At 37.3% G+C, this 22,849-nt stretch overlaps 1 protein-coding gene across 16 annotated transcripts in view; it reads left to right on the top strand.

Annotated features, from left to right (window-relative positions):
* Nucleotides 1-22,849, top strand: part of KMT2C (lysine methyltransferase 2C) — a 395,919-nt gene that overhangs the window by 206,217 nt on the left and 166,853 nt on the right. For all 16 annotated transcript variants that reach the window (XM_064275087.1, XM_064275080.1, XM_064275084.1 and 13 more), the window contains 3 exons: nucleotides 7,444-7,606; nucleotides 16,291-16,462; nucleotides 18,328-18,442. In XM_064275087.1, the coding sequence (XP_064131157.1) occupies nucleotides 7,444-7,606; nucleotides 16,291-16,462; nucleotides 18,328-18,442 (450 nt within the window). The remainder of the gene's footprint in view (nucleotides 1-7,443; nucleotides 7,607-16,290; nucleotides 16,463-18,327; nucleotides 18,443-22,849) is intronic.

The raw sequence follows: 22,849 nt of genomic DNA, 5'->3' as shown, positions 1-22,849 counted from the left end.
TTTTGTTTTCTTATAATTTGTTTTTCTAGTTTTAGTGTTAGCATAATCTGCCCTCATAAAATCAGTTGCAAATTGTGCCACCTTCTGTTTTCTGTAATCGTGATATTATTTTTTCATTAAATGTTTGATGGAATTTACTGTTAAAGCCCTCTGAGCCTGAAGCTTTCTTTGTTAGAAGGTTTTAACTATAAAGTTAATTTTTGTGTATAAATTAAACTTATAATTAAAACATATAACATATTTATATATATTTACACATGTATACACACATACATATACACTGCTAACACACAGTGTATTTCTTTTTGAGGAAGCTTTGTTACTTTGTGTCTTTAAGTAATTTGGGGGGTAGGTAAGGAGGCATTTTAGCCATCTGTCTAGCACAAATGCCATGGGAGGTGTTCAGAACTCATTCACAAACTATCAGGGATTCCTTACTGCTGTCACAGTGAGGATGATAGATCAGAAAGGAAGGGTACTGGTAGGAGAAAAATCACATTCTTAGCAATCTCTGTTTTGATTTTGTAATGTTTTTGAATGTTTTTTTAGCAGAGGTTTAAATCAGAAATACATGTTTAATAGTGTACAAACTAGAATAATGAACACGGTCAGACAATAACAACAAAATAATCAAGATAGTCAATACTTAAGGCCAGTACATATACAAAATGATCTGATAGGTTGGTTCTTATTAGGCATACTTTCTAAAGCAAACAGTGTTTCTTTTGATAGAGACTCAAACACCTGAATCACATTAATAACATTTTCCTTCAATGCAATCTTAGTGTGGATTACTTAGATAGGTAAACTCATACATTGTATGTTGATTCTTACTAGCTTCAACTTTAAATCCATCTTCATTTATTTATATTCTTTGGTCTTAGAGTTATACTTTTTTCAAGATATATTTTTTCCTCAGAGTGTCCCATTTCCTCTGAATACACATCATATATATTGTGTGCGTGTTTACGTGAAATATATTTTGCCCATTTTGAGAGTTACTGTTTAATAGAGAATTTAACCCGTTTACATTTACATTTATGGTAACTTAGTAAGTGTTACAGTTTTAGTTTCAAATCATTTTTGCTTAAATCTTGGCAACTATTTCTCAGTTTTGTTTTTGCATTCAGTGTTGCTAACAAGAATGAAGCCGGTCTGTCTTCATTTCATTGTAAACGACTGGTTTTCTTTCTTCTGAGAATCCCTGATGTTTCCTTTATCCTTGTTAATTAAAATTTTTGCCAATGTTTCTAGGTGGCAATTGGGAGGACATTTTACTCTGAAGTTGGTGATTTCAGTTTAGGGAGGCCATATGACAGAGATTAAGTGTGGGTGCTTTTTAGAGATACATAGATCATTGGAGTAGAGATAAAGACCCTTTGTATTTTAGACCCCTTATCTGTTAAATGGGAATTATGCTTAATAAGTGGAAGCTCTTACTGGTATTTGCAGATTTTTTTTTTCCTAGTATAATTTCTCTGATTATATTCCCTTATTTTGTCTCATCCTGGTACTCCTTTTAAACAGATATCGGACTTCCTGGATCAATTTCCCACGTCATCTTACTTTTTTCTCTTAGTTTCCATATTTGATCTTTAATACTACATTCTACGCAATTTTCAGCTGACTAATAGGAAGAAAAATTTGGTGAACTTAGAAAACCATTTTGAGTATGGTAACCTAATACTTCTTGATATTTCATAGAACACCTAGTGTACAGTTATTGTCATGGTTGATACAGAATACTTGACATTTAATTGAATGAGTTTTAGAGTATTTGTGAGCTTTCTGTTATTGCTTCATAACACAACTTTAAATTTAATCTCTGAGATTTGGTTGATTCTGTTTTGCTTTGTATTATAGATTTGTTTTGAAAGATCTTTTATTTCAGAGTCTAGTAAATAGACATTTTAAAAGTTCCTGAGACTCTTTCTTACGTTTTGTGATGTGCAGTCTTCATTGAGAGGGTTTTTCTTTTTTAATATGTTGTCAGAGTAATGTCAAAAGATGAGACACTTTTACTGTCTCTGTCTCTCTTTTTCTCTCTTCTTTAATGGTTAAATTTTAAAAAAGCGGAAAAAAATAAAATGCTATTTAGGAGTTTTAAATGCTGCTTCAAATAAATCATTTCATTTATGCACTAAGAGCTATTTACCTTCCACTCCCAGATGTTACTCAGCTTTGTAATTGTTACTTAGTTTATAATTTGTTTGATTTCTGATATGTGGTAGATGATAATGCTGATGCTGGAGGAGTTCCCTGTGGAAATTTATACTTTGATATTTTCTACAGTTTTACAAATGCTTTTTATTTGGTTCGAAAGATACATCCCAAACTATATATAAAGTATACATTTCCTTTGAAAGCCAGATGCCTTTTGTTAGCTATATAATGGTAAAACATGAATTCGAAGGGTTCACTTAAATGCTGTTATTGTTTCATTCCCCTTCTTTATTCCCTGATCTCTCTATATGATATTGTAAATTAGTGTGTTGGATAGTAGTTTAGCTACTGTCATGTAATTTTTTCCATTGCAAATATGATGAAAAGAACATATTGATGTTTCTAAAATGACATGTTGTTGTCGTTAGATGCTGTTGAATTGGTTCTGACTCAAAGTGACCTTATAGGACAGAGTAGAACTGCCCCATAGGGTTTCCAGTGAGCAGCTGGTAGATTTGAAATGCCATTCTTTTGGTTAGGAGCCAAGCTCTTAACCACTGTGCCACCAGGGCTCCATAAAATGACATAAACATTGAGAAAAATGTCATTTAAAATTATTTTATTAGTATGCACGTAAATAAAAGTTGCATATTTTATTTGCCAGAATTATAAATTTAAAAGGCTGCTGCACAACTTCTTGTATGCTATCAAAATAATGAAGCTCCTAGATTTTAACAATTTAGTAGATTATTTTATGTTACAGTTATTATAAAGATTTTCAGCATATCGACAGGAAATATAAATGCAGTTTCTTACCTCTACATTTTCTTGGCCTTTCCAGTATGACACTAGGATATTCAGACTACCCAGATGCTATACGTTTTGTTAATTCTGGGGTCTTTTAATATACTTAACAAATTTTAGATAATAATCTCCTTTTTTGAAAAACATGATACACTTTTAGGGTTATTACACTTAATGAAGTAATGTTTTCTTTATTTTCTTTGACTTTTTAAGGCACCCTGGTGTTGCAGTGGTTAAAGTACTCAGCTGCTAACTAAAAGGTTGGTGGTTTGAACCCACCAGCCACTCCACAGGAGAAAGATGTGGCAGTCTACCTCCGTAAAGATCATAGCCTTAGAAACCCTATAGGGCAGTTCTACTTTGTCCTGTAGGGTCACTATGAGTCAGAATAGACTCGATGGCAGTTTTTATTTTCTTTCTTTATTTATTTTTGTCTTTTTAATGCAGTAACCCCCTGAAGTGAAATTTGTTTTAGTCTATAGACCTGAGGATATTACATAAAAGTACACTGTTTTAAATATAACTAATGTCTGTGAGTTACTTAGTGCTTTTGTCTGCGCGCAGAGATACACAAGAGTGAACTTTCTTGTATTGGTTCAATGCAGTGAACTGATGGTAATGAAGAAAAGTTTGATGATATGTGATATCTTATATAGCTTTATCTATAAACCAAAAAAACCAAACCAAACCCAGTGCCGTCCAGTCAATTCCGACTTATAGCTACCCTATAGGACGGCGTAGAACTGCCCCGTAGAGTTTCCAAGGAGCGCCTGGTGAATTTGAACTGCCGACCTTTTGGTTAGCAGCCATAGCACTTAACCACTACTCCACCAGGGTTTCCAGATTTGTGTATGGTAGAATATGGAATGAAGTGTATTAGCGTTGGGAGGTGCTCAGTTATGTTAGCAGAGTCCAACTCTCCATGTCACATGAGGCTTTGTTTTACCATAGATGTCTCCTGTGGCTTCAGCTGTTTCAGCTGTGGTATTTATGAGCCCCACTTACAAACAAAATTATCACAGGTCAGTCAGTTGAGTATATATAAATACAAATTCTTGTTTATTGGGGCTTCTCTACGTCAAGCAGCATTTGTGATGCTAGGGATACAAAAATAGTACATTCTGGTGCCTGTTTTCACAATCTCAGACTAGGATGAATGGAAGACGAATAAATAGTTACTATTCAATGGCTTAGCTGATAAAGTAGAAGTTAATGCAATATATACACTTAGGTATCGCCTACAGAGATAAAGATTTAATGCTCTCTGGTGCGGAGTTGTTCAACAGAGTCTGCGCAAAGAAAATCATACCCCCAGATGGGCTAGAAGGATGAAGACTTTATTAACCATTCTGAGGGGAAGTCAATACACCCACTCCTCATTTCTCGACCGCCTTGTTACCTGACGTTTCACATTTACAACAATTAAACAAAAAAATCTATTATCCAGCTATTTTGTGCATTAATGAGGCGGCAGGTACGGTGGCAATGGTTGAAAAGCATCCCCTTCCTCAAGGAGTGTCTCCAAGCAGCCTCCAGGAAACTGGGCCATGCTGCCTCATGCTCTCTGTCCCCACCTGCCGGCGTGGGCGCCATGTCCTGTCGTCACATAGGGCCAGCCTCCTTTGTGGCCATGTCCTGGGGCCACACTCACAAGCAGCACTGAGCCAAGTGGGCGCCTGTTCTGAGTTCCCAACTCCTATGCCGCCTGAGGCCCTGTAGCTCAAAATTGCTGTGGGGTGGGGAGGAAAGAAAGAGGTATTGAAGGAGGGTGTTTGGAAGAAATATGTGTGAGTTTAATGACATCCCAAAGTGAGCCAAACTGGGCCTGAAGCCTGTACTTCGGTGGAGCCAGGTGCCTGGCCAGGCTCCCAGCGCCCTCACAGGAAGCCCCAAGCCTGGAGCCTCGGTGGCTTGCCAGGCCCAGAAGGCAGAGCAGGCTCTGGAATTGTGAACACAGGGCTTTCAGGGGTGGCAGTGAAGCCCTGGAGTCAGCTCCATGACAGGCGCTCTGAACTAGCACAGGAGGAAGGCGAAGTGGCTAAACCCTGGACCCTCCAGTCACACAGCCTAGCTTTATCCAGTTTGTCTCCTCCAGGCTTCCTCTGCAGAGGAAAATCTGTGATTTGGACTCATCCCAGTGATGAGCACAATAGTAAATCTTAAAAAAAAAAAAATCTTAGCTGTTATTTCTATGATCATATTTTCTAAATGAAAGAAATCGAATAGGTGGATGGTCTGCAAACAGAAAAAAAAAATACTCCATTTTTGCATAATGCTGATTTTCACATAACAGCCTGGTCTTTGGAACCTAGCCATGTCGATAAGTGAGGAGTGGGTGTAGAGCAGCTGAGATAATTCATACTGACTTCTTACACATTTGGCTGCCCTAGATGTCCCCTGTTGGTTGTTTGGGACTTATTTGACTTGCAGCAGCTGACTGAAATGAAAACAAAAGAGAGAGACTCAGATGACTTAGTTTTTCTTCATATTATCAGTTTTTACCAAGAAATTTGAAACTAATAGCTACAAGGAGGTTGTACATTTGTCTGCATGCCTTAAACCATATAGTTATCCCTCATTAATACATCCTGGGATTGAGTAGCTTACTTCATACTGATTTTTAGTCAGAAGCACACATAGTAATAGATTTATAAATAGTATGTATTGGTTTTATGTGTTTACTGCTAGAATTTTAAAGCTGTTAAAATAACCCTCAGAAACCTTTACATTAAGCTACATTAGTATTTGTGTTTTTAAAAATCTTTAGTTGTAGGTTTTTTACAAAGCCAATAGAAAAGAAGGTGAATGTGCTAACTTCCTAAATCTGAATGAAAAGATGAGTGAGTCTACAGTATCCCAAGCACTGAAATGAGTTTTTGTTATTGGTTAGGTTTAGTTATTTTTAACATTTTGTTATTTTTTTTTTTAATGGTGCTTTAAGTGAAAGTTTAGAGTTGAAGTTAGTTTTTCATACAAAAATTTATATACACATTGTTATGGGACCGTAGTTGCTTTCCGTATAATGTGACAGCATACTCCTCCTTTCCACCCTGGATTTCCTATGTCCATTCAGTCAGCTCCCGTGCCTTTTTGCCTTCTCATCTCGCCTCTGGACAGGAGCTGCCCGTTTAGTTTCATGCATCTACTTAAGCTCAGAAGCACTGTCTTCATGAGTATCATTTTATGTCTTATAGACCAGTCTAATCTTTGTCTGAAGAGTTGGCTTTGGGAATGGTTTCACTTCTGGGCTAACAGAGAGTCCAGGGGCCATGTCTTCCAGGGTCCCTCTAGTCTCAGTCAGACCATTAAGTCTGGTCTTTTTACTAGAATTTGCATTCTGCACCCCATTTTTTCCCCTGCATTATCAGGGACTCTGTGTTGTGTTCCCTGTCAGGGCGGTCATTGGTGGTACCCAGGCATCATCTAGTTCTTCCAGTCTCAGGTTGATGGAGTCTCTGGTTTATGTGGCCCTTACTGGCTCTTGGGCTAATACTTCCCTTGCATCTTTGGTGTTCTTCATTCTCCTTTGCTCCAGATGGTTTGGGACCAATTGATGCATCTTAGATGGCCGCTCGCTAGCTTTTAAGATTCCAGGCTCACCAAAATGGGATGCAGAATGTTTTCTTAATAAACTTTATTATGCCAGTTGACCTAGATGTCCGCTGAAATCATGGTCCCCAGACCCCCGCCTGTGCATCCCTGTCCCTCAGACTATTTGGCTGTATTCAGGAAACGTCTTAGCTTTTGGTTTAGTCTGGTTGTGCTGACTTCCCCTATATTGTGTGTTGTCTTTCCCTTCACCTAAGATAATTCTTGTCTACTATCTAATTAGTGAATTTCCCTCTTCCTCCCTCCCGACCCTCGTAACCATCAAAGAATGTTTTCTTCTGTGTTTGAACCTTTTCTTGAGTTCTTAAAATTGTGGTCTCATACAGTATTTGTCCTTTTGCGATTGACTATCACTCACCGTAATGCAGTGCCTTCCAGATTCATCCATGTTATGAGATGTTTCACGGGTTCATCATTGTTCTTTATCATTGCGTAGTATTCTGTTGTGTGGCCGTACCATAATGTGTTTATCCACTCACCTGTTGATGGGCACCTAGGTTGGTTCCAACTTTTGCTTGTGAACAGCGCTGCAGTGAACATGGGTGTGCATGTATCTATTCATGTGATGGCTCTCACTTCTCTAGGGTATATTCCAAGGAGTCAGATAACTGGATTGTGTGGTAGCTCTACTTCTAGCTTTTTAAGGAAGCACCAAATCGATTTCCAAAGTGGTTGTACCATTTTACATTCACACAGCACACAGGAAGTCAGCACGTTTTGTTTTTAACCGATCATCTATTGAGTATTTTGCAAGTTCAAATTATTTTATCAGTAGTATATGTGGACTTTATACCATTCTAGCCATACGCTCATATGTTCCTTTTCAAGCTTTTAAAAGAGATTTCTTTCCCCTTACCTCCCTTCCAGCGATGTGCATTTTGTAAGCACCTTGGAGCCACTATCAAATGCTGTGAAGAGAAATGTACCCAGATGTACCATTACCCTTGTGCTGCTGGAGCTGGCACCTTTCAGGACTTCAGTCACTTCTCCCTTCTTTGTCCAGAACACATTGACCAAGCTCCTGAAAGATGTAAGTTTGCTAGAGATGTATTTTAAAACATTTATCGGTTTATCTACTTAAACTAGCAAATGGTAAAAATTTGTGTTATTCTCCTTGCATTAAAAGGTAATGTTACATAATGCTGATAAATCTGAAGGATCTTTCCCAGAAGCCCTTGGTGGGGGGATCTGTTTTCAATACCTTCATTGAAGTTAAATCTGAAAAATTAATTTTTCAAAAACTCAAAGATAGTTTGTGTTTTTTATTCTTATCTTTAAAAAAATTTGAATCACTGCAGAAAGATTGAACTACTAAGCATATATTTCTAATATGTACCATAAATTAAGTCATAAAAGAAGCTAAACAGTATTAAATGTCTTTTACAGTAAGAAAAAATCACCCAGCTGGAGAATTAGAAGATGATTCACTTAGGTGTTATTTCAGGACACACTAATAGGATCACCAGACACTTCTGAAATTCTTGGAAATTGTATAACCCTGAGGCTCATGATAAAAATCTCTGCTAATGCTCCTTTTTGATTCATCTGTCTTGGTTATCTGTAATCCTCAGTTGTTCTTTCTTTCTTTGTTTCCCAAACAGCATTTAAAACCCAGTGAAAATGTTAAAATATTTGAAATCTATGTTATACAGAAAATTAAAATTCTTTCCATCTTTATCGTTAGACAGAGCTCTTCCCTTTTGGTTACCATATGGGTTTCTGACAAGCATGTATGTGAAATCTCCATTATGCTTTATTCGATTTTTTTTTTTTTAATGACACTCTTAGTTACCTGCTTGTTTACTTTTATCTGTGTAGTAACAATGTAGATAAAGACTTTTCTACCATCTCCAGCTTGGTAAAACATACAGTTAACTCGAGCATAAATTAATCTCAAATACAGTTAGACTACATGTTCTTTTTTTTTTTAATCTTTTGTTCAGTACCATAATTTTATCTTCAGTTAAAATGATTTTGTGTCTGTATTTGTAATCATTTTTCCCTTATTCACTATACAGAAATAAATTATATGTAAGACAAATGAAATTTCAAATTATATTTAGGCTAAAAAATAAGGGATTTAAAGTTTAAAAAATATTTTAGATTAAACCACACATTATTAAATCTGGGAGAAAAAATATTCTTAGTACAACAACTGTTACGTTGTCGTTTGTTAGAAGACCTCATGTAGTGAAGGAGACCGTGGTGGCGCAGTGGTTAAGTGCTGCAGCTGCTAACCAAGAAGTCAGCAGTTTGAATCCACCAGGTGCTTCTTGGAAACTCTGTGGGGCAGTTGTGCTCTGTCCTGTAGGGTTGCTATGAGTTGGAACTGACTTGACGGCAATGGGATTTTTTTTGGTTTAATGTAGTGAATTACTTCAGCAAGTGTATAAACTGAGGAAATGCTGATGCCTGAGTTGATTTTATTCTGGGTGCTGTAGTACACTATACCAACCCAGTAAACCCATTTTTGTATGTGTAAGAGTCTGCATTTTATTCAACCTTTTGTATTCAGTCATGCTTCAGACCTCAACAAATAACGTGTAAATTTTTATATGAATAAGTATCTAAAGTTAGAGATTTTATAAGTTAATGGTACTGCTACTTTCCCCTAAAGACTATGCCCTAGTGGTGTATACCCTAAGTTATATGGTCCCAGAAACCCAGTGCTGTCGATTCCGACTCATAGCGACCCTATAGGACAGAGTAGAACTGCTCCATAGAGTTTCCAAGGAGCGCCTGGCGGATTCGAACTGCTATATGGTAGAGGTCATAAATCATTTTATGAAGTAATGAAGTGTGAGAAGTGATGTGAGATGATTGGCCATCTCTATCACACACATATTGAAAGGTTCATACTGGCAGCATCAAGCTAAAAGATGTAATGAAATTACTTATACTGTAGCTTGTTCCCAGATAGACTGATGGAAACTTATAAAAATACATGACCAATAGGAGAATAAAATTTAAAATAGGTAAGGAGATTTGGCCATGGAAAAATAAAGAAAGAATAAATATGAAGGCAGTGGTAAAACTGATCTGCAAAATAAATCATGCTTTAGAGGTAAACTGCAAATTTAGCAACAGAGCTGTCCAGCGGTCAACACAGAGAGGGAAATACAAACACTTGCTGGATTCACAGTATATGTAATATAACAGGAGTTCACTTGAACTGAGACTAGAGAGTAAGTTAAGAGGACACTGTATACTGTAGTGAACACTTACCTTAAAATAGCTGCCTTGCAGTATGAGAAACAAATCTCATAGGGTTACTGCTTATAACATCCTTCAAAATAAGCCCAATGGAGTAAATTCAATTCTTTGGGGATCTTAAATAATGCACTCTAAATACTGTTTTCTGACTATCTGTCTTAATCTAAGAATGTCATCTCGAGTATTTTGCAGACAAAATGGACTGAACAGTCTGCGTACAACGTTTCATAAATATTTTTAGTTATACTGATTAGAGCTATGTGTCATGGCATGAGGTACTTAGGTTTTTAAAATGGGGCTATCAAGTCACAGTGTTGTTATGAGGGTTAAATGACAATAACTGGTAGAAATCACATAGCACCCTGCCTTGTACATATTGTTTTATAAAAAGGTAGCAATTTTAGCTGAGGCTCAAGTTGTGAGAAGTTGTTGGTGCCGTCAAGTCTCTTCCGACTCATAGCGACTTATGTACAATAGAACAAAACAGTGCCCGGTCCCGCACCATTCCCCTAATTGTTGTTAAGCGTCAGCCCATTGCTGCAGCCACTGTGTCAGTCCATCTTGTTGAGGGTCTTCCTCTTTTTTGCTGACCCTCTGCTTTACCAAGCATGATATCCTTCTCCAGGAACTAGTCCCTCCTGATAACATGTCCAAAGTGTGTGAGACGAAGTCTCGTCATCCATACATTATGCTGATTGGCTACGTGCAGAACGATATGCTTTGACAGCTTAGTTAGGGGTAATACAGACATCTTCTTATGAAAGTTACAAATCTAATAAAAATATGGGCCTCATTAAAAAGAAGTTCCATCAAAGACAGTTATTTGTGAGCAAAGCAGGATTTTCATCAGAAAACAATTTTAGGTGTACTTTAAGCAACGACAACAACAAAACACCAAGCCCATTGCCCTCAAGCGAATTCTGACTCATAGCAACCCTGTGACCGTGTATGAGGTAAATTGCTGCCTGTGGCTCCAAAGTTATTTTCGTGATGATGCAAGGACACGCTTAACTTTGTCTGAAATTTTTATACTAAATATCCATCGAGGAGATGATAACTAGATATACTTCCTGAATCATAGTCTACATGTCAGGGAAAGCTGAGTGACCAGCCATTCACGATCAGAGAGAAGAACATTTCAGGTAGAGTAGTAGCTACTGCATAGGCCTTAACGAATGAGCTTAGCATGACAGCTAGTTATTGTGCCTGGAACAGGGTCGTGGAGTTGGATGGTAGAGGTAACTTCAGAGTGAACAAAGGCTGGATCTTGTGGGCCTTGTAAGCAAGGGTCAGGAATTTGGATTTTATTACATTATATTTGTAATGAAGAGTCTTTGCAGGACAGCCTCCGCCCCCAGATGTATTTACTTTTATCATTCAACTTTGAGTGCTTCTACTTCATTTAAGCTTTTAACTCTAACTTGATTTCCTTCTTTCTCTTAGTGTCTCTTTGACACCAAGTCATGCTACTTTTCTACCACCCTAAATTTTATTAGGCCCTTGACATTTCTTACCTACCTACCAGCTATACAGAGTAGCATCTCTGGGCTACATCCATGATTTACCTTTTCTTTCTAGAGGCTCCATGTGATAGGCACATTGCTCGGTACAGTGTCCTGCCAATAACAGAAATACAGATGATATGTGTTGTAATGTTGAGTGAGTTAGGAAGCTGTGCTGGTTTGGTCCTTTGTAAATTGATGCTGTCAGATAACAGTGTGACTTTTTTGCTCTTCACCAGTGCTTTTATTCTTACGTGCTTTCTAGACTTTCTCAGACAGTAGTCTCACCTTCCTATTTGACTAAAGCCTATGATAAGCTCCCTTCCAGTTCAAGCTCAATATTTTTGTCTATTTCTCCATCTCTTCTGTTTAGAGGTGTCACTTAGGAAGTGACCTTCTCCAAACCTTATCCTGTTTCTCCCACTGCTTCTCCTTCCACTAGGACCTTGTTCCCCCTACCTCATTTAGTTTCTTCCTTCTCTGCCTCTGCTGGCACATCTCTTTCTGGTTTCGTGACTACTCAGGTGTTGTGTACCTTCTCTGCCTTCTGGTGGGAGGTAATATTGATCATTAATAAAGAGCATGACCTTTGAACCACATAGACCCAGATTTAACTCCTGTCCTCTCTTAAATTGTTATTTTTAGCTTTAACTTTTGGTTTAATCTCTTCTGCTTTTCTAACTGCTACAGAAAATTAGCTCTTAGTCGTTTGATTATTGCTTCAAACTTAATGTATCTGTGGCTTGTGTATATATGTGTATATATATATACACTTATTTCTCACATGACACCAAAGGTGCTCAGTAATGTCATCTTGTCATACATGATCTCCAAAAGGCTGTCATAGTATTTCCATATATATCTTCTCCCTGATTGGAGAGAAGACTGCGACCAACCTCTCATTTCTTCATTTAGTACTTTTTTCTATTATTGTTTTTTACGTGTTGTTGTTGTGTGCCATGGAATCAATTCTGGCTCATAGTGACCCTGTGCACAGTAAATGTTTTTGGATTAAATTGTATCCCATGAATTTTTTTAGGCTAATTTATTACCAGTGGTACATACTTAGAAAACATGACAGTATTGTCATTAAGGAATTATTGGAAACTATACGGAAACTCTGGTGGCATAGTAGTTAAGACCTACGGCTGCTAACCAAAAGGTCGGCAGTTCCAGTCCACCAGGTACTCCTTGGAAACTCTGTGGGGGCAGTTCTACTGTGTCCTGTAGGGTCGTTATGAGTTGGAAAAACTCGATGGCAAGGGTTTGGTTTTATTTTTTTATCACAGAATAAAAAATGATCTCTGCCACAGTGATATACTGTATAGAACAGTGTTGTACAATAGAAATATAATGTGAGCCAAATAAGTAATTTTGATTTTTCTAGTAGTCAAGTTAAAAAAGTAAAAAGGAACATTTGAAATTAATTTCAATATTATATCTTAATTCAACCCAGTATATCCAAAATAAGCATATTTCAATATGTAGTAAATATGAAAATTATTGAGATAATTAACTTTTTTTGTACTCTTTGGAATCCCACGTACATTTTATATGCACGGCACATCTCAGTTCAGACTAATTACATTTCAGGTGCTCAGTGGCCACATGTAAGTAGCCATAGGCATCACATCATGGCAAGCCGAAGTGTCAGAGCTGGAAACTAGAAAGTTTCACAAAAGGATTTTAAATAGCATGCTTGGAATATTACAGCAGAAAGATGAACTGAGTATCAGAGTTGGGTATTTGCCACAGTTTCTGTAAGTTGTGAAGGTAGGAAGAATTAAAGATTAGTTTTTGAATATGCATAGCTTGAAGGGAAATACTGGCATTCTCTCTGTGTTAGGACAAATAATTCACTCTAATGTGTTATTTCCATCAGAGATGAACTAATTTATAACAGATTTTGAAATAAATGATTTGTCAAAATGCTTATTGCTTAAAGAGCTATTGAAAAATGAATTAGAAACAAGTCCTTCATTTTAAATCTATTTAATAGGACTTGATTGATGCTACACAACTAGAATACAAACAAAGTTGAAAAAGGCAAGCTCCCTGTCTGTAAGTGTTTCACAGGATTATGTTGTAACTGATCGATTATATAACAGAAGTGTCTTCTAAGCATATAGGGAAAAGGAATGTTCAACAATTAAGTGGGTATTTGGGTGTGGTTAACATGAGCTGTCAGGGAGTATGTTTGAGCAGAGTTTTGAAGTTCTCTTCAGAATGGGCTAGGAACACACTGAAAGAACAGAATTTCAAACAAGAGACCAAGGATGTAAGAGCACACAGACACTCAGTGAACAGCATGTTATGCTATGTGCATTCAGGCTACCTGTTCAGACCAGAAAATAGTGGTTCTCTGATTTAGTTGGAAAGGGAAGTGTCTTAGATTCTTAGTGCTGCTATAACAGAAATACCACAAGTGGGTGAATTTAATGAACAGAAATTTATTTCCTCAGTCTAGAAGGCTAGAAAAAGCCCAATGGGTTTTGGGTTTTAGGAGGCTAGAAGTCTGAATTCAGGGTGCTGGCTCTAGGGGAAGGCCTTCTCTGTCTGCTCTAGGGAAAGTTCCGAGTTTCTTTTCAGTTTTTGTTCCTCAGTTCCTTGGCAGTCTTCCCGTGGCATGTATCTTTTCCTCCATTTGCGCTTGCTTTTCTGTGCCTGATCTGTTCTTTTTGTACCTCAAAGGGGATTGGCTTAAAACATACCCTACACTGATACATATTTGAGAGCTTGCTTTGGATGCATGGAAGATGATACAGAGAGGAGTTCAGAACTGTAAGTGGGGATTCCATTAAATAGACACTGCAGTTGTCAGGGCAAAATCCGATGGACTGAACTGTACAAATGGAAGGAAGAAGTACGATGTATAGCAGGTTTAATAAGAATTGGTGTTTAATTGGATATGTTGGTCAGGGAGGAGTTGAGAGTCACTGATGATACTAAGATTTTTGCCCTTACCCAGGCAGTTGGGAAAAAAGGGGGAAGTTTTGGTTAAAAGCAAAGTTTCATTTTAGAGGCACTGAGTTTGAGTATCTTTAGAACTTCTGTCTACTGGCATCCAGTAAGACTTGAAAATAAAGGTTTGGAGTTTAGGAAAGAAGTCTGGGGCTGGTGATAGAGAATTGCGAATCACGGTGGTATTTTATGACGCGGGAGTTGATGTGATCACTAAAGTAGAATTAATACAGAAGGAACAGGATGAAACCCTAAGGAACTTTAGCATTTAGAGGGATTGTACAGGTACAGAAGCCAGCATAGGAGGATGAGAAGGAGGTGTTGGAAACCTAAGGGGAAAATCAGGAGAGAATTACTTATATGGCTTTGTGCCGTAGCAGCCAAGGACAGGGAAGTCTTAATAGGGGAGTGGTTAGTAATGTAAATGCTACAAAGTGCAAATAAGGCAAGACTTACAAAGTACCCGTTGGATTTACCAACTGTATGGTCACTGGTAGCCTCATCAAAGTTGCTTCAGATGAATGGTAAGTAGAGGCCAGTTTTTGAGGTATAAGTCAAGGGTCCACAAACCATAGCCTGTAGTCCCGGAACATCCCAGGGCCGGTTTTTGTTTTGTCTCCAAGCTAAGAATGGTTTTTACATTAAAAAAAAAAAAAGTGCTGTAAACAAAAGCATAAAAAAATATATGACACAGACCCCTGTGGCCCACAAATCCTAAAATAGTACTCTCTGGCCTGTTACAGAAAGCGTTTGCTGACTCCTGGTATAAATAAGTGAAAGGAATTAGATTACTATTCTGTTTCAAGATGCTTGACTGGGAAAGTAGGAAGAGAGCAAGGACTCATAGCCAGAGAGGAATAGATAGGACTGACCAGACCTTCAAAAAACAAAGCAGGGAGAAAAAAAAAAGTTCGTATTTATAATTTAAAAGTCCTGGAATAATCAGCCAACTTCCATTGAGACCATATGTGTCTGATATAGGCATATTTATATATGTCAGCTAAAATTGTTAAGATTTTAGAATACATTATTTTCTTCTTATATTGTAATATGCATGAGTTTTTCTGTGTACTTGGCAAGGCAGTTTATCCTTACATTTCTTTTTTGTTTTGCATAGTAAAAGAACTGTTTCTAAAAAGTGCGATTTTTTTTTTTTTAATCCACCGCATTTAGGTGTCCATAATTATACGGATTTTAATGCAACTGGCAATTGATAATAGATGAATATACAATTAGTATATGATATCTTATATTTGTGTATGATTATATAGCTTCCGGAACACTGGTGGCATAGTGATTAAGTGTTAAGGCTGTTAACCAAAGGGTCAGCTGTGCAAATCCTTCAGCCGCTTCTTGGAAACCTTATGGGACAGTTCTACTCTGTCGTATAGGGTCACTATGAGTCAGAATCAACTCTATGGCAACGGGTTCTTTTGGCTTGGTTTATATAGCTTCTGCCTTTGATGTTCTCCCTCATAAGACATTTTCTAGTACTGAAGAAAAACCGTTATTTGGTTTGAGTAAAAACTAAGAGCCTGTTTATCTTGTTTGTGTTTAAAAAGCATCTTAATCTAAATGCCTTTAACATTTAACTTGGTCCCTTATCTCATTTTGTTAATTTCAAGATAAATTTAATTCCAAATGTTTACTTTTACACTGCAAAGCGCTTGTGAGTTGATATTTTCCGTCTTATGTTCTTTTCAGCCAGCATATATTGAGCGTTAACTAGGTGCCCTGCATTATCATTGATATTAGGGATATAAAATTAAATAAGATCTGTTTATGGTCTCAAGTAGATGTTGGCAAAAATAATCTCAAAACTGTATGATTGAATTTCATGTGATCACATTTAGATTGAACACACTTGATTGTTTTTATTGAAATCCATATTCTGATTGGGTGTCAATTCAATGTGGATAATTTCAAGTGTCTGAAAGATTTACTGTGCATATTCCCTTCAAATGATTTTTAAACTGTAATGTCAGAAAAATATTAAACTTTTATGCAACGAATTCATTGTGTTACTGTTAAATTGTAGCAAAGGAAGATGCAAACTGTGCAGTGTGCGACAGCCCGGGAGACCTTTTAGATCAGTTCTTTTGTACCACTTGTGGTCAGCACTATCATGGAATGTGCCTGGATATAGCGGTTACTCCATTAAAGCGTGCAGGTTGGCAATGTCCTGAGTGCAAAGTGTGCCAGAACTGCAAGTAAGTTTTAATTTCAGTTCAAAAGTCTATACTGAGTCTAAGAGAGGTGCTCAAGGTTTATGTAATATGATAAAGGTTGTTAATATTGCAGCGATACTCATTCAACCTGACTTTATAATGTCTTAAGTTGAAAAAAGTTGCTAGAATACTTAGTAACATTTCTATCATTTTGAAACAAGCCTAAACAAAACTAATTTTAGTAATTTAAATTCCTCTCATTGTCTAAAAAGCTTATTTAAATTTGGCAAAAAAACTTTTAAATGAACAATATTAACCATTTTAAAAAAGCATGTGAAAAAGACAACTTTTTTGAGGGGGACTGGAGAGAAGATTTAGTAGGAAACAAACCTTTAACTACATAAAAAAATTTTTTTTTTTTTTTTTTTAACTATAGAGATTAGAGCTGAGCCAAAAAGTCAGTGGTATATTTGAATTGCCATTCCAGAAAGAACAATTTATATTACAACTACTGTTTAAACACACAGATTTATCTGAAAGACAGTTACCTTTGGTAGAGCCTGGTCACCATAATTCTAAAGCAAAGTGTTCATAGCATCTAGATGTTTTTAACGGGGTTGTATTTCCTATTTGTTGTATTGCATCCCTTGGTCATTTCCTCAATCTTTTCTATTTTTTTTTTTTTTCCTCAAGCTTCTAATTAGCATGAGAATTTGGGGCTGTTACCAGCATCTTCAACAGTTGTCATATTGTTTGCCAACAGTTTTTGTAACCAAAAAAATTATGCTCAGCACTGCTATGATCAGTCTTTTATTCCTTACTGAATTTGATAATAATAACCATCAATATCTTGGAGTTACAGGGAATACATCGTATCACATGCTTTCATGTGTTAGTAAAAATTAAGGAAAATATCAATAAACCTTTATTTTATACCTTTTTTTATCTGTGTTCAGTTTCTTGAGAAGAAGAGAACTTGGCGAAAGAGTATTCTCTAAGATATTTGGTGCAGCTGAAGCGATAAAATATCCAGTTTTATATGTAGAATTTGTTGAACTGGATTAAGAAATAGCTAGAGGCCTAGTAACCCATCTTCCTTTTTACTTCTAATTATCTGATTATCTCTAGATTTTATCCAGAGGCTTCTCTCTCAACTCATCTTCTTGCATTCCCCAGTTTTGTTTTTTTTTTTTTCCCCTCCTCTTGAATTAAATTCTTAGTATCTGGAAATGATTATGATCAATAGCCAAGAATAAGGCAGAGATCCTGCTTTAGGGCAGATGAGTGTTCAGGCAAAGGTTTTTATGTTTTTACTACAATTCGTAATATTGACAAGATTATTATTCTTAATACATACCTATTTAGTACTTATTTAATGGATACTGTAAGCTCTTGAATCAGCATTATATTTAATTGTAAGTTGCTCAGAGTTACACAGCTAGGAAACCACAGGCTGAACGCAAGTACAGGCCTGATACCCAATCTGATCTCCTTTCCATTATATTACAGTGTCTCTTCGATCCACGATACCAAGGTGTGTTGCTTCCACGCAGCATCACTTAGCAGTTATAGCTCCTTCCCCAAGAAAGGATGGGTATCAGATGTCTTAAAAAGGAAGGATCAGAGGTTGTGCAGCTTGCCTTAATCTCTCCCCCTTTGCAGGAACCCTACAATGACTAAAGCAAGTTAACCATAGGTGCACTTTAAGCAAACTCCTTTAGGGACCTTAAGAAGATTCCTGCTTGATCCTCCGAGAGGTTACCTCTGTTATTACCTGTGCAGAGACAGAATATACATACACTGAGGTACTTAGGAACTGTGCAGTTCCCAGGATTGATTCCTTCCTTGGTTACTTGTGAAACGTAAGTTTAAAGATAAGGCATCATTAATGCTGTCTTATTTTTTAGACAATCGGGAGAAGATAGCAAGATGCTAGTGTGTGATACATGTGACAAAGGGTATCATACTTTTTGTCTTCAACCAGTTATGAAATCCGTACCAACAAATGGCTGGAAATGCAAAGTAAGTTCTTTATTTTTTAAGAAAAATATCATTTATTTGTTTTATATTCAGAGGAGACAAATCTAATACCTGTTCAAATCTATACATTATCAGGAACTTTTTAAAAAACAAGTTTATTGAGGTGTAATTGATATTCAGTAAACTACACATATTTAAAGTCTGTAATTTGACACATGCATGTGCCCATGAAACTGTCATCACCATCAAGGTTATGAACGTATCTTTCACCCTCAAAAGTTTTCTGGTGCCCTCTGGTAATCATTCCTTTCCGCCTGTCCACCTCCCATGCCCCGCCTTCCCAGGCAATCTGTTTTGCACTTTCTAGAATTTTATATAAATGACATCATAGAGTGTATACTCTTCTTTTGGTTTGGCTTCTTTAACTCAACATAATTATTTTGAGATTCATCCATGTTGTATATATCAGTAGTGATTTTTATTGCTGAATAGTAGAGATACCACAATTTGCTTATTGAATCACCAGTTGATAAACATTTGGGCTGTTTCCATTTTGGGGCTATTATAAATAATGCTGCTATGAACTTACGAACCAACATCTGCATGGTGCTTCACGGCTTAGAAATTAATTGTTTTTGAATGATTTATCTTTAAACTTCCCAGTAACCCTCTGAAAAAAGTGGTATCCCCGTGAGCAAACTGAAAGATACTTAAACGTCCATTAATTTATAACCCATAGGTAAAATATATTAGCATTTTGATTGGTTAGCTTTTAGCTTCCTTATTTTGTATGTACATGTATTTATTTAGGTATACGCTATTAAATATTTGGAATCATACTGTGTATGCAGCTTTTGTATATCCTCTCCCCTTCCACTCCCAAGGTAGTTTTAAGGGAGTGATTTTGACTCAGATATTCATTTTTTAGATGCTGCTGAAAACTTCTCTTGGTTTTGAGAGACGTGAACAAAATCTGTAGACATTTTTCCATTTCCTTTTCACTATTTAAGATACAAGACTTTCTGATTGTTGGGACACTTTTCAAGATCTAGTTGCAGTTATTTTTTCTGATTATTCTTTTAGTCAGTGATTTGCCCATCTTCCATTAGTTTTGTATCTGCATCATTGTGACCCTGAGCTGTTCCTTGCTGATCTCTTTATGCTACTTGAGGGATTTGCCAAGGCTCTGTTAAGCTCTATAAACTCTACAGGTTGGTTGACAATTCTACTTAATGGGGCAAAGTTTTTATAGTGTCAGGTAAGCAACAATAAAGGACCCTTGGTGGTGCAGTGGTTAAGCACTTGCATACTTAGCCAAAAGTTTGGCAGTCCGAACCCACCTGGTGGTTCCTTGGGAGAAAAACCTGGTGATGTGCTTCCATAAAGATTAAAGCCAAGGAAACTCTATAGTATTGTTAAGATGTCAATACTACTAAAAATGATCTATAGATTCAGTGCAATCCCAATCAAAATTCCAACAGCCTTCTTTACAGAAATAGAGAAACCAATACTGAACTTTATATGGAATGGCAGGAGGCCCCAAATAGCTGAAACAATGTGGAAAGAGAAGAACAGAGTTCTTCACACTCCTAATTTTAAAGCATATGATACAGCTACAGTAATCAGAACAGCCTGGTACTGGCATAACAATGGATGCATAGACCAATGGAATGGAATTGAGAGTCCAGAAATAAGTCCACATATCTTTTGTCAACTGATTTTTGACAAGGGTGCTAAGTCCATTTGATGGGGAAAGCAGATTCTGTTCGATAAACGGTGCTGAGAAAATTGGATTTCCACATGCAGAAAAACGAATTGGGATCCATGCCTCACACCATACACAGAAACAAACTGAAAATGGATTAAGGACCTAAATTTGGAAAATAAAACAATAAAATTCTTAGAAGAACAAGCAGGGGAAACGTCAAGTCTAGCTTTCAACAAAAGATTACCTAATATAATAACAAAACCACAAACAGCAAAAGACAAAATCAATAAATAGAACCTCATAAAAATTAAAAACTTTCGTTCATCAAAGACTTTAGAAAAAAAGTGAAAGGACAAGCTACCAGCTGAGACAGCATCTTTGGAAATCATGTACCTGACAAGAATCTAATAACCAATATATATATAAAACTTGAACAATTTGACAACAGAAAGACAAACCACCCAATCATAAAATGGGCAATGGACTTGAACAGAGATTTCACAAAAGAGGATATTCACATGTTCACTAAACACATGAAAAGATGACCTGTGTCATTAGCCATCAGAGAGACGCAAATCAAAACCACAAAGAGATACCTTTTCACTCCCACTAGAATGGCTAAGATTTAAAAAAAGAAAATAACAAATGTTGGCGAGGATGTGGGAAAATTGGAACTCTTATCCATTGCTGGTGGGAATGCAAAATGATCCAGCTGTCATGGAAAACAGCATGGCGGTTCCTCAAAAAACTAAAAATAGAATTGCCATGTGACCCAACAATTCCACTCTCTAAAGACTTGAAAACAGAGACTCAAAAAGAGACTTGTACACCAGTGTTCATTGCAGCACTATTCACGATAGCTAAAAGGCGGAAACAACCTAAATTCCCATCAACAGACGAATGGGTAAACAAAATGTGGTGCATACATACAATGGAATACTATTCAGCCAGTAGGAGAAATGAAGTCTTGATACATGCTGCCATATGGATGGAGCTTGAAGACATTATGCTGAGTGAAATAAGCCAGTCACAAAAGGACAAATATTGTATAACCTTACTTATATAAGGAAACCCTGGTGGCGTAGTGGTTAAGTGCTATGGCTGCTAACCAAAGGGTCAGCAGTTCAAATCCGCCAGGTGCTCCTTGGAAACTATATGGGGCAGTTCTACTCTGTCCTATAGGGTCGCTATGAGTCGGAATCAACTCGACGGCACTGGTTTGGTTTTGTTTTGGTTACTTACATAAAAAGACAAGAAAAGGCAAATGCATAGAGACCAAAGTTTATTAATGGTTACCAGGGGTAGGAGGGAGGGGGAAAGGGTGGATTAACAGTGATGGGAAAATCACATTGACTAAGGGTAGGGTTGCACAGCCGATTACTGTAATTGCTGTCAATAAGTTGTACACCTGTGAAAAGTTGAATTGGCAAAAGTTGTGTGATAGATATATTTACAACAGTGACAAAAAAAAAAACAGAGTAGCTGTTGAGGCTGCTTCTGTACAACCAAACACCTCATGGGATTTGGTTCCTTGGTTTGGAGATTTGGGGTCATGGTTTCATGGGACATACCAGTTAATTGGCCTAATAATGTGTTTAGTGCTTCCATTCTACTTCCTACTTCTTTGCATGCTGCCTGGGGTCTTAAAAGCTTGCAAGTGGCCATCCAAGGCACAGTTGGTCTCCATTCACCTGAGGCAACAGAGGAAGAAGGAGAGTCAGGAATAGGAGGGGGATATGGAGTGTGTGGCTGACTGCCTCCAGGAACAGCTGCATCCTCTGCCATGAGACCAAGAACTGGATGGTGCCCAGCTACCGTTTGTGAAATTCTGATCTAAGATTCCATAGAAGAAACCTAATTAGAAGGGGGAAAATGTAGAACAGAATTCCAAATTTTTAGGGACTCTTACTTTCTGGAGCCATGGGAGATGGATGAACCCCTGAAATTATTGCCCTGAAGTAGGTTTTAAACCTTAAATCAAAAATATCCCCTGAAGTCATCTTGGAAACCCTGGTGGCGTAGTGGTTAATTGCTACGGCTGCTAACCGAAGGGTCGGCAGGTCAGATCCACCAGGCGCTCCTTGGAAACGCTATGGGGCAGTTCTACTCCGTCCTATAGGGTCGCTATGAGTCGGAATCAACTCAACAGCACTGGGTTTGGTTTTTTTGGTTTTTGAAGTCATCTTAAAATCGAATAATAGTTTAGTTTAAGTAGTAAAAACGGTCTGCCTTGAGCGTTACGCTTTTTTAAGAACCATGTGTATGAGATCCAGAGCCTTGGTGGTGCAGTGGTTAAGAGCTCTGCTGCTAACCCAAAGGTTGGCAGTTCGAATCCACCAGCTGCTCCTTGGGGCAGCTATACTGTGTCCTATAGGGTAGCTATGAGTAGAAATCAATTCGACTGTAACAGGTTTTTGATTTTATATGAGATCCAATTGGCAACAGCAATGTGAAAGATGGCATAGGAACTGTAGGGGGCAGTGAAGGAGAAACAACTTAGAAAAGGAGGATGAGAAGGGTTGCACAACTTGAAGAATATTATCTAAATTGTAAATGTAGAAGCTGTTGAATTGGTGTATGTTTTGCTGTGTGTATTCTCAACAACAAAAACAAATAAAATTCAGGGGAAAAAAAGTATATCATAAAATGAGAACAACAACAAAATAAAAACCTATGGTGAAGTTCTGCTCTCACATGGGGTCACTGTGAGTTGGAAATTGACTGGACAACGCCAAACAACA

The sequence above is a fragment of the Loxodonta africana genome, chromosome 22 (genome assembly GCF_030014295.1).
Source record: "Loxodonta africana isolate mLoxAfr1 chromosome 22, mLoxAfr1.hap2, whole genome shotgun sequence".
Taxonomy (NCBI): Eukaryota; Metazoa; Chordata; class Mammalia; order Proboscidea; family Elephantidae; genus Loxodonta; species Loxodonta africana.
This window is presented reverse-complemented; position numbering and strand designations above follow the sequence as displayed.